The sequence below is a fragment of the Dicentrarchus labrax genome, unplaced genomic scaffold, assembly GCF_905237075.1.
Source record: "Dicentrarchus labrax unplaced genomic scaffold, dlabrax2021, whole genome shotgun sequence".
NCBI classification, from domain to species: Eukaryota; Metazoa; Chordata; class Actinopteri; family Moronidae; genus Dicentrarchus; species Dicentrarchus labrax.
This window is the reverse complement of record NW_026136705.1, coordinates 16,042,080-16,055,028: the sequence shown is the minus strand read 5'-3', so window position 1 is coordinate 16,055,028 and position 12,949 is coordinate 16,042,080. Positions and strand designations below refer to the sequence as shown.

Sequence of the window (12,949 nt, the reverse complement as noted above, 5' to 3'; positions counted from 1 at the left end):
CTATGCATTTCATGTTTTTCTTTTTCAAACTGCGCTGCCACTTTATTGCAAAGATATAATGAATGGTTGCATTAAATGTACAGCATTGAGGTTAATACTGTAGAGAAAATCATGTTTTCATCCAGTTACTTCCAGTCTTAAGTTAATGTAATCTAATTACATCCCTGCATTCCCTAGAGAAAGACCATGACAACTCCCTGGGTAGTGATGATATATTCCTCATATTTGTAGCCTTGTCACAGTTTCACATGGAAAATTACAGATCCTAAAACCCAAATCCCATTCCACTGAGGTTTGAAATGTAAACTACTGAACTTTCCCTGAGGAGATATTTTAACATTTAATCTCTTCTTGCAGTATATCTACCCCTGTTGAACCACTAACTACAGTCATTTACTGCATTGGGGACTGTTTTCAAATTAAAATTTGACATAAGAACTGAAGCAAACAGCGTGTCAAATTAGCTTTTACTTGTCTGCTGCAAACTTGGTTTGTCTCTGGAACCACAGAAACCACCAACAGATTATGACAAAGGTGACTGGCATACACTGTAACTGTTTGCAGGCTAAAATATTTTGTTCCCACTGATGACGTGAAAGCAGGTGCCAGTGCTTTTGATGTTTTTGATCTCATACCGCTAATGCAAGATAGAAAGTGTCACAATTGCAGACGTAAACGCAGCTATTATGGTTTCCAATTCACATTTCGGCCTAAAGAGCCCGGTCCCTAAGCACGAACCTGCAGTGTATGTGCATCGCATAACATCTTGATTTTTATTTAGGCGTCCAGGTTAACAGGTTACAGCAGCCACACTGCAGCTGTGTTTGTCTCCATATGATGAATTAACTCTATTTTACTTCTGTTTTTGGTCTCCACCAACTCCTGAGGGAAATATCTGGCTCTTTAGCTGCTAAAAGCTCCACAATGTTCACCAGCTAATCGCTAACATTGTCCTTCTGACGTTTAATGCTGGGCAGGTAGTGGACAGAGGGTTTATCAGAGATATTTTTCTTAACAACGGCCTGCAAAAAATATGAGTTACAGCTGCTGTAAGTGTTCTAGTTAAGAATTCCTGTAAGTTATCCATGTTTTCTTTTGGTGGGGGGGGATTGAGAAAAATATTATCTGTTCAGAGATTAAGCGCTGCATCCATCCATCTGATGCAGCTGCTTATTCCTAGTCAAGATAATGGATTGTATTGCAGCAAACGCGACTGATAACACACACACACACACACACACACACACACACAGACACACAAATATTCACATCTGCAGGCTCTGTAGGGATTTCAGTTCACCTGACCTGCATGACTTTGAACTGTGGGAGAAAACTGGAACACCCAGAGGAAACTTGCACAAGCTCCACACAGAAAGGACCCTGGATCTTCATGCTGTACCAATGTGCTATACAGAGGTACCACTGAGCTGCTGGGCGGCCCTGAAATGCTGCAATGAAATAATTAGACACTGTCAGGCATGATTTTAATCAATAAAAACATTAATTACTTTCCATCCAATAGTTATATAACGTGTGGACTCAATTTTGGACAATCAAGTGTAGATTTTATATTTAATCTAAAGCACTGAGGCATTGCTTTTCCATAAATGATTGCTCTCAGTGCTGTTAGTAAAGATATGAACATCCCACTGGTGAATTCTTGCACTCTAGCACTCATACAAGCGTATTAACAAGCAGGAAGTACACAGTACACACCGTAGGCACCGCTGACATTCTTTTAACATATGTGAATGGAGTAGTTTGTAGAGTAGATCATAGTGTTCTGACTTGCAGAGTTGATATTTTTGTGCTAAAAGTGTTTTGTGAAAGTCACATGTAATCTACATGACCGTGCCGACCCTCGGCAAGACAAAGCTTTCTTTCTGCACCATAGGAAGAGGAGATGACATCATTCTGTCCATACAAAGACTCAGACACCCCGCTCTTTCTTTGCACTGGTAGAAAAAAAAAAAAAGAAGACATTTCTTTGTATCTGAATTTTTAAGTTTCTTGTCCTAACTTTTAGTACATGTCCTTCAAGTCCTCAGAGTGATGGAACGTCTTTGTGTTAGCTAAATGCCACAGAGTGGAAATGATGCAGCAAGGAAAACACAAGATCTTCCTTATATATAAAATGTTGTTGATTTAAAGGTGAAGATAATACATTTTAATATAAGTTAATGTTACTCAGATAGGACTGTCTCATTAATATTGTGAACATTGCGAACCTCAAGATGGAAATCAAACAGGATTAATACATTTTATAGCCATCAACTCAGTTCACAGCACAGACACTGGTGGTTTCCTGGCTTTAAGTGGTAAACGTGCACTTAGACTTGTCATGTCTTCCTATTTCAGTTCGATAAGCAATACCTCAATAATTACCTTGTGTGTATCTCTGTCTGTTTAGGAAACCTAGGGATACACCGATCATCAGCCACCTTATTTCCCGATAGACTGATGTGAGTTCACCTAGCAGATGGCAGTGAATCTTAGAATCCCTAGAAGCCAACAACATAATGTATGTCCAAGCTACAAAACCTTGAGAGAAACACTTAATGTGGTCACTGCACGACTCCAAATAAATAAAACTGAACCATTGTGCAAAGATAAAACTCAACTGTTTAACAATATTCCACCTGCCCTCAGTGGTATATGTATGGGCTATGGGACTGGGCAGTTCATGTTTGGGATACCATAGTCTATATTCACTCCTCTCACCAACAATGTGTCATGGAGGGACTAAACTGCTTTTTACAGGAATGTGAGCAGCTAATGTGATTGACCATGTAATTTACAGTATTCAATTGAACCACATCTGAAACTGGCAACATATAAAACTCAGAACATTACACTTTTTTTTTTCTTTATATGGTCCACACTTGTGCTTCCCACATTTTCAACCAAACAAGGTTGTTATCATGATGCATTAAGGCGATAAAAGCAACCTTTAGGTAAATAACAGGGACAAGAGACCACACTCAAGAGGTTTTTCCAATAGTGGATATCAGCTCTCAAGGACCCCCTGTGGTCAGATTCATGCACTGCAGGCTGGCTTGGTGGTGTAACATGTTAGTAATACAGTGAATTATTTATGGAATTCTAAATACGCAGGGAGGAGCTGTTACATGGGGTTTGTTTGACCACCTAAAACCATTCATAGGAAGGGATTGGGCAAGTTGGGCAGCGTGGCTTCTAACAAGGTGTGTCAAGTGTGGTTTTAATCTACACAATCAAATATGAGGATATAAACGTTATAACAGGTTAGACTGCCTCTGCTATGCTGTGTCGGTTTGCATTCTCTTTCAGTGTTGCAAGTTCACTTTAAGCCACTGTCTCATTGAGATCCATCCCATCCTGTTGTGTTGCGGCTCCCTCACCACCTTGTGCTGCGTTAGGGTTTTTGATTTTCTGTACACTTTTTGTTTTATTTTAGTTAGCCTGGCAGTACGATTCCCTGCATTATTTTTCATTAGATTGTTTGTTTACATTTGCTGAACAAAATTGATGTCTGTTTAATTTATTTTAGGTAATCCCATGGCAGCGCTTTCCTTATTTGCTGTGGTCTCGGAGCCGGGCCAGAACACAAGCTACGAGCAGCCAGGAATATCACAGAATAAAAAACAACTATCTCATTGTACGCATTAGTACCACCAATATATGCCAGACAGAAAAACAAAAGCTAAATTCCCTCAAAGATCGTAATGATTTAATTATCCCAATTACAGTATTTGTTGCAGTCAGTTCCTTGTGGACTCCTGATAGACTGTGATACTGAGGTGCATATCTTATTGGATAAATTAAAAGTGTAGCGACAAAACTGTTGATTCTTGTTCTCAAACATAAAACAACAAGACAATTCATAAGAAAAATATTATTTATTACACGTTCTAAAGAGAAAATATCCTATTAGAAGTGAAATCTCCCACCAACACAAACAAAACATTCCAAATCAACATACAAACATTCAAAATAAATCCACCAAGTGACAATCCCAAAGAGTTAATATGGCATCTCTTTGAAATTAATTTGGGTCGTATGGCATACATATTCAAATAAAGAGAAAAAACCTGTACTCTGGTTTTTTAATATGTATATAACAACGCTAACTCTCATTCAAGAGCTTCATAATGACTACAGCATACTGCATTTATGAAGAGTAGTCAGTTATGAATATGAATATATAATGAGGAGTGGCTCAAGTAAACTACAACCATGTTTGTCGTTATCGTTAGTAATATTGCTCAGTTTAGTAAGAAGTAGGATTTGCTGGTAAGATAAATAAAGACAAAACATACGGTACTGTTAACAAACCAGTAGCTATACTTCCTTCAAAATATAAATGAAGTTTTTAAAAAAAACATTTGACACATTTGATATGAGTCAGAGACACATTTCTAAGCAGCATGCAATGATCAAAGTATAATTATGTTTTTTTTCTTCACACATGACAATAGTTAGAAAAAGTTACATTGACTAATCTCATTAGACCCTGTTTATAAATGTTAAAGTAATAAATAAGAATCCGTCACCCACTATTTCCTGCTTAAAAATCAAGCATGTAAGGCCTAAGAAGAACGTGCAGTGTAAAAAATCATTCCTTATTATAATGGCTCACAAAAGTACTTTTTAAAGACACAAACATTGTTAAACCAAAGACAGTCAGGGTTCTTAGAGTGACTTGGTAGCCAAATGGTTACCACATACGCCACATAACAGCAACGTCACCGGTTCAAGTCCAGCCGGTGACCTATGTTGCGTGTAATTTACCCTCCCTCTCCCCACATTTCCCTCTGCTGTCCAAACTGTCCAAGAGAGGCGAAAATGCCCCCAAAAAAGAATATTTGATTCAAGTTCTGCAATTAAAGCCAGTTTTAGATAAGACCTCAGATATCTACCAAGATTTTATTAATATATTCATGTTGATTACTTTTTTATAGGCTGTAGTGGATTGCCAAAAACTGATAAGCTAAAAGTATACCAAGGCTCTGTTTCTGTTAGTTTGTCATGTCTTTCTGCCCTTGGCCTTGAAGAATCCAAGCTTGAATCTAACCTAAATATTAACTTAATCTTATAGGCTCCCATCACTCGATCAATCATTCAATCAATCACAGTCTATACCTCCCAGGCGGTCCTGAGACGAAGGTCCAATGGACTGGTTGCACAGCAGATATTAAGACATGTCACAGAACAGGTGTGTTAATGATATTGATGATTCCACTCCTGCTGTTGTGCATGCTGGTACATTGTCACTGTTATCAGGAACTGAGCCGTTCACCTGTGTTAAGCTGGCTTTGACAAGTCAAATTGTCTGCTGTGCAACCCGTCTATTAGGCAAAAAAAGTGACATCACCAGTTTCTGTTCAGAAAATCAATGCATCCACTGAATGAAGCACACAAAATACACACTGTCCATGTGTGCTGTGCAGGCAAATCATAAGGCATGTGGATAAATAAATCAATGTCTGACAGCTGGATGTTTTAGCAAAACATTTTAGATATTAGGAAGATTTAATATTATTAATATTATTATTATATTCTTATTAATTTCTTTGACCACAGACAAACTGTTTTGTTTTTTTGCAGGCTGGAAACAACATAAAGAAATGAAGGCAGCATGATATGCAAAAATGTGCAAATATGTAGTTGCCAGCTGAACTTAATTTTAGTATGTAAACTACAAAAACAATGTGCATTTTGTGTGCTTTATATGGTATCTTGTACACATGTAGTCGCTCCTCTGCCCTCAATGGCCTGTACATACCGTATAAAATAGATCATAAAACATTTTTTGGTCCGAGCAGGAAATTTCAACTCTGTGGTTTACCAATGTCCACAGTAACATTCACATAAAGAGGCAGCCTCTCTAACAACAACGTCTTGTACGAGCAGCTGTTGAGTCCATCCTTTCTCCATACCTGCGCCGTTCGTCCTAACAACCTCATCCTGGGAAGCAAAATAAAGGTTTATTGAAGAGATTTAATTTGCTTCACAAACATTTAATGGACCAATAATACCCTTAAAAAAGGCATAACACATTATCCCTGTCTCTGCATTTACTGACCTGTCTTTGTTTATTTCATTGCCACTGTCCCGTTTGTGAAACACCATGGTATAGCGAGCTACATCAGCAGGCGGCCTTATAATCTTCATTTTCTGCAGCTCAACCCTGCAGCAGACAACGGACCCACGTGTATCAGTGAACGAGTGAAGGAATAAAAACCACATCCACTCCAGATGTGATCACACACACAAACAAACACAAATAATCTTAAATACTTTATTTCTGTCTCACCTGATGCGAAGGTCATCATCTTCCCCTCCCCAACCCCAGTAAATGTTTGAGAATCCATTCACTTGAAGGAATTGGTCTTTGGTCATTGCAGTGACTCCTCCAAAGTAGCCTTTGTAACGCAGCCTGAAGAATATCAGAAAAATGACGGTTCTTTGTCAAAAGATTATATCAGAGCTTTCAAGATGATATCAGGCCCAGAGAGGCTGCCATCTGTTAATACAGCACTGCACTTAAAGGAATTTAGTCCATAATCATATACTTACTTGTACCCTGTGGCGTTCCGGCCAACCACCAAGTGTTTGGGCTGCTTGTCACAGACATATAAATTATGATCATTTTCGGGAACCAGGTCGACATCGTGGAAGATGAAGCACTCCCAATTGTAGTCCTTCAGTGCCTCCAAATACCCGACATTCAGTAACTTGGCACGGTTAAAAGTTGCATCACCAGCCTTCAGAAAACGGAAAAAACAAATAAAAAACACATTATTTTATTGTCCTTTATGGTCTACGTACAGCTCGAAGCTGTAGTTGAAGAAGTGTTGGCTGTGTTCTGCTGTTGTATCTGGTGTGTCATTATGCTTCAGGGTTGAAGTGAAGGGTCAAATACAGAACAGCTGCAGCTCAGAGAAGTTATTTAATGCTACTTGGGTAGGTCAGTTATAGAACAACTGTCATTGTTACAGTGGCATCATCATATTCAGGCTATTATAGAGAAATAGAGTGCTTAGTAAGTGAATGTGAAGGAGATTGTTATTGTGATTTTTATAAGTAGCCACCATGAAATCCAGACACTGACTCAGTATGAAACCAGATGAGCACATAGCAACCAAAAAATTATAAAACATTTCAAACAATTAAGGCAAGAAGAAGAGAAGAAAAGAAACTAATCTGGGTAAATGTGGCTGTACACACGGCAAGCGCCAAATGCGGGTAGATTTTCCGTATGGAGACTAAATCTCGGAAGGCTATCCGCTACACTGGAGGGTAAATGTTATGTACCAAAATAGTTATGTAATAGAAAACTAGGCTGAGAGTCTCTACCACGTTTTAGTGTTATTTACAGGCGCGCTGCTTCTGTCCTCTGCTGTCTCGGTTGGAGTTTGACACACAAAACATACACGACCATATGTGTTCTTACGCGCATCTGAACAGCATCGAGTGCTCCTAGTTTGCCGGCACTGTTGACCATATTATGTCAATGAAAAGCACTGAAACTAATGTATATGTGACACAAAAGGCAATTTATTATTAAGGCTGGTAAAAAACAAGCTTGGCAGGTGGACTTTTTCTTCTACAAGTGTGTGAGCACTGCATTCAAACTACAAGCTAATAATTTAAACCAGTGCTCGTACAGTATTTGCCTGTACTGCGGTTTGCCTTCTAGTTACTGATCCTAATCCTTTCTTCTTTGTGTACTGTAAATTATTTGGTTGCAGATGATTTGAATTTGGCATGTGAAAGTGTTTCGCTTCACTAGTTTCTTTGTTTCTAGTGTTTTCTGCGTGCCACTGAGCATGACGTGTTACTTTCATAAAGTCTTTGAAGTGCTACAAATTTTATGTCTCCAGTAGTGTTGCACTCATATAAAAAACTACTGGCCTGTTGTTGGGTTTTCCTTGGAAGTTTTGTCAATTTTGGCATTTGAAAGAGTTACTATGAAGTAATGCAATAAAGTTACCGGTACACATTACACTTAAAGTTGCTCTTTTTGACTGAGTGCGCCCTTTAGGGGAGTTTTAGCAAGACTGAATTACAACTACAACTATATCATTTACCAACACGAATAACAAATACAAAATATAAGGAATAATTCTTACAACTACAGTTCCCTGATAAGCTAAACCAATACTCTCAAGATCAACTGACTGACTGTGCATGATGTGGAGCAATACCTGCTGGATGACATAAATGGCGTAGTGTAGCTGCTGCCTCTGCAGAAAGGGGTGCAGGTGGTGCAAGAGGTAGAGGAGGTGTCTCTCTCTGCTGCGATGAGGGATGAGGATTGCTACGCTCTGCCTCGCTGTGCAGTCTGTGGGCTCATACTCGCCTTCAGTCACTCCTTTGTTGTCACTCTGCACGTCCTTCAGTTTCAGAGAGGGTTCAAATGACAGCTTCACAGCTCCCCCTGTAGAGGTTAACAAACCCAACCAGTAATGTGAGAGCATTATATTTCTGATAAACTCCAGAGGGGAAAAAATCCCTAAATTCTTCATATAAGACAATTTTAAAAACATGTAGTATTTACAAATCAAAGTCCTGAACACAAGAACAACAGCTAAAATTAAAGGACTAATTAAAGAGTCAAAGAATTGATTTACCTGTTTTAAATCCTTTTGTTTTTATAACCTTTCAAATCTTGTATATCCACATTCTGTAGATGTTCAAGGTGACAATCACAGATTAAAGACTGGCACAACTCCTGTCTGGTTTATTACATAGCAGTTAACTTATCTACACTACCCACATCTACATTATCAAATAGTGAGTGAAACTTACAGAAAGAGACATAAAACAGAGTATAAACATATCTGATATATTCCTATTTGGCCTGCGTAAGCAACCCTAAGCAGACAGATGTAATTTACTCCTGGGAGGATGACTATTGATCACCTCTTTAACCTGCACTAGTGTACACTTACGTAGCAATGGTGACTCCTTAGGGCATTCAACTTTCGGTGGTGTAGTACTGATGCGATCGGGTGCCACCGTTCGAACGCTGAGGGTATCCCTCACGCTGTCACCTTGGACTAGAGTTTGTGTCGTGCCGGAGGAAACTTGATCGGATTTTACTGTCTCGCCTGAAAAAGTTGTGATCCATGCCAGCACTGACAGTGAGATAAGGAGCAGTACAAAATACTTTCCCCTCCGCAAAATCTTGCATACAGGCGAACAGAAGCCCATGGCTTTGTGACTGCACTGATGTGATACAGTGAAAGTGGCAACTGTGGATGCTTTTAGCTCTAGATTAAGATATTTTCTCCACGCAGGACATTTCACCAAAAATACTGACTAACCAGTCATCCCATTGCAATGAAACATGCTGCTGAAGGATCCAGTAAATCAACGATATGATCCCTCTGAAGTGAGGAAGACTTATTGGGGAAAATCCATCGCTGAACTGTCAAACTCCAGTTTCAGGAGGTGAGCTCTCCAACAACTGTAAATTAGAGACAAAAAGATGTTATTACCAAGAATAGGCACATTAGCATCACAATCACTCCTTTACTACCAGGTCTCCTCGTCTCAAACTATACCCTGGAGCGGCAGGTTCTAGTTTCACAGACGTGTCTCCATAACTTTGCGTTGCACAACAAAAAAACACCTGATGAGATGTTATCTTTGAAAACAAACCAAGATTAAGTGTCTTTAGCTCAAGAGCCTCATTTCCTTTTGTTCACTTTTGTGTTCAGAGCCATTTATTCTATTACACACTGACTGAAAGAGCTTCCTCAATGGTAACTGTACACCCAGCCACTACACACCACCTGTCTTTACCTGTGCCCTTTAGTAACACGTTGCACAGCTGTTTGCCTCACCTTTCTCCTCACTTGTACTATTCATTTATCAAATATCTAACGATTATTTTTTAGTATTCATCAATCTCAGTATGTCAGTATAGTAAAAAAAAAAAAAGTCCAGCACAGTTGTCTCTCTTTAAATTACTTATACAGATGTTCAAAACCAAGACATTCAGTTGCAATGACCATTCATTTTCTTAAATAACTATAACAAATACAACATATAACGGTTAAAGCTCCCTAGACCAGCGGCGACCATAAAAACAAATACATAAAATGGAAGTTAACCGTTACTCTCATATAACGGTTAACACCAACGACCCCGCAGGCAGACGTTGTCGTGGGCCGTTACAACCATGGTTACAACAGTTTGTAACTAACGTTAGCTAAAACTTACGAACGAGCATCAAGCAAACACACAAGCTAGTGACGATAATTAACTTATATATTACACATCTATTTTAGTGTTCACTGTCAAGTGTTGACTATTGTCTCTAGCAGGATAACGTAGTTAAAGAGTAAAGCTTTGACATTTTGGGCTGTTTTTCTGCCCTCACAACGTCACCGTGTGTTGACGTTAATTTTGGGGAGACGTGCTAATGTCGGCTAACTCGGAGCATCACCATCACGTCCACCGTTTTTCATGTCATAAAGACTCGAAGCAGGACACCAACGTTTCACCTTTTGTTTTCTGCACCACCGACCGCTCATTCGTCTCCTGATTTACTTTCCATATATTAAAAACTGTAGAAGCTCCAGTGTGTTGGGGCGAACTGTCTGTCTGTAGTGATGTGCTCGGATGAACTCTGTTAGCTTTAGCTGACGAATACTTGGGAGGAATGTGGATGCAGCGCTTTAGAGTTAACGTTAAAGTGCCGTAAAAGTTAAATATTACAGTCACCAGTCCGCACACAGTGGAGCTCAAACACAGTACGACCTTATTACAGTTCAATAAAATACTAACCCTTTTCTGATATAGACATTACAGTCGGCGCACCTTACCTTTCAGCTAACGTATCAACCCTTGATCACATCCATGATCAACACAGCCAGCAGACGACATCAGTGCGTCAATTTACACACAACACTGCTGCTGCTGGGGGAATTTCACAATAAAAGCCTTCGCAATGAACAGCGGGGTGATTTTGGGAACATTCATAGAGAGAAACGGAGAGAACAGTTTTTCTTCCCATCAGTATCTGTTTATAAGATATCAGGTGATGTAAAAGAGGTCGGGTGTGAAGGATATTTTGCCAAGTGATTTATTAGAGCTGACAGCTATGATGGGTAATATATTTTTAGTCTTTAAAATAGTCTGCAAAAGATTCTTTAAAATGTGCAGATACCTTAGGGTGTCTGTGTACCTACTTGATTATTCTATTGATCCCTTGAGATTCACATACATCGCCCCATTAATCGCTTTGATTTTGAAGGCAGCATCAACACCAACAAACAGGAAGTTGTTGTTCTGTCTTTGGGTGGCTTGATGAAGCTCAAAGCATGGCTCATGTTGTTTCCGGTGTGTGGCTTCAGAATAAAGGTCGTCGAATGGGGAATGTAGTATTAATTAACTTTCCTTACAATCATTTCCTTATTTTGGAAAGTTTAGGAGATGCATCTGTCTATTGCTATCTATTATATTAATCTACTTTAATTTCTCAATAACCATCTATGTTGATTATTCAATTAAAGGGGTGATGGAGTTAGAGGAATTTAAATTGAGTTGTGGGGGAAAAAATGTGTAATGTGCGTTTCTCTCAGCTGTGACAAACATTACCACCACAGTTCCTGTTAATTCTGTCCAATATCTGTCTCATCCCACCCCTGCAGATAAGACACAACATAGTCGTCTAGATAAAGGTCTTTTCCTCCTGCTAACAGAGGAGGGGGTTGTCCAGCTGCTCCTCGGCCTGCTTCAGGTCAGCCATGATACTGACTGTCTCAGCAGGTCATCCTCCTTTTGAGAGACGTGGGGGGTCTTGCACTCCTCATATGCCTTTTTACCGACTTCTATTTTTTTCCCTTCAGTTTCCTTCAGCTGCTACAAGCTTCCTTTTTGTTGTTTTGGTCCTGGTCTAAAAATTCTACAGTGTTTAATAGTAAAACAAACAGAGGGGTTTTCCCTCTTATCACTCTTTGTTGAGTTAATTTGTTTATTAGTATATTTTCTTTGCTATTGTAATAAAGTTTACTTTTTCTTTACTGTAATTCTATTGTATTTTGTGGTTTTACTGTAAGGCTGAGGCTTAAGACTACTACTCCCACTCACTTGTGGATTTTGCTGCATATTTTTCGTGAGGAATATTTCCTAAGGTGTTGTTTTCGAGCTGTAGATGTTCAAACCTTGCAGCCTTTTGTCAATTTTCATACCATTTAGTTTCAACTCATTACTGGAGCCTTTGCTTAGTAATTATGTGAAAGAAGAAGTCCTCAAATTGTTTTCTTATAGTAAGAACAAGTAGAAGGTAAAGTCCTGTATTCTGTATTATTGTAGTAATTAACATATTCAGGATTTCCTCTTTCATTCTGTTAAAATAAATATATTATATTTTATTATTGTTCTAAGAGTCTCTTCTACTCAGGAAATAGTTAAAGCTATGACAATCAGACAGTGTGGATTAGAATAAACATTGCCCTCCCCAAACTTCTCCTCCCCTCCTCCTCCCCCCTCCATACTGTGAGGACATGACTGTGTAGTGTAAGCCTATTGCGAGAATGACATTAACCTGTGAGATAGGCCTGCACTGTTTGCAGTTGTCAGAGACTTGTGATAAGCAAGCTCCAAGCAGTGAAAGTTGTCTGAAAGACCAAACTTCAAACTTTGCTTGAAATGAGCTGCGCACCCCAAATAAGGTGGCATGGATCCAGCAATGCCATGTTGAAGGACTATACTTTCGTTTCTTTTGTTGTCTTGTGATTGACTATAATAGAACATAATGACCAAGTATGGAACATTTTACCGACATCCTGTAATTGTGTTTTTACAGTGTGACTCATACGTTCTCCGGTCTCACTCACCCAGGAGCCCGGGTAGTCAAATGTTGTTCCAAGTTACCAGTTCGGTCTTTGTGCCAAACATTGTGTAATACCTACACAGTCAGACATTGTCAGGTTACTCTGGATACATAGATCCA

The 12,949-nt window shown here is 39.1% G+C and overlaps 1 protein-coding gene across 1 annotated transcript; it reads right to left on the bottom strand.

The window, feature by feature from the left end:
* Positions 1-3,859: 3,859 nt before the first annotated feature.
* On the bottom strand, positions 3,860-10,895 carry b4galt4 (UDP-Gal:betaGlcNAc beta 1,4- galactosyltransferase, polypeptide 4). The gene is made up of 7 exons (XM_051401057.1): positions 10,818-10,895; positions 8,937-9,454; positions 8,190-8,422; positions 6,559-6,746; positions 6,296-6,418; positions 6,065-6,169; positions 3,860-5,946 (listed from the first exon to the last, which is right to left on the bottom strand). Exons 2-7 carry the CDS (start codon positions 9,196-9,198, stop codon positions 5,811-5,813), a joined length of 1,047 nt encoding a protein of 348 aa, XP_051257017.1. The 5' UTR covers positions 9,199-9,454; positions 10,818-10,895; the 3' UTR covers positions 3,860-5,810.
* Between the last annotated feature and the right edge of the window lie 2,054 nt (positions 10,896-12,949).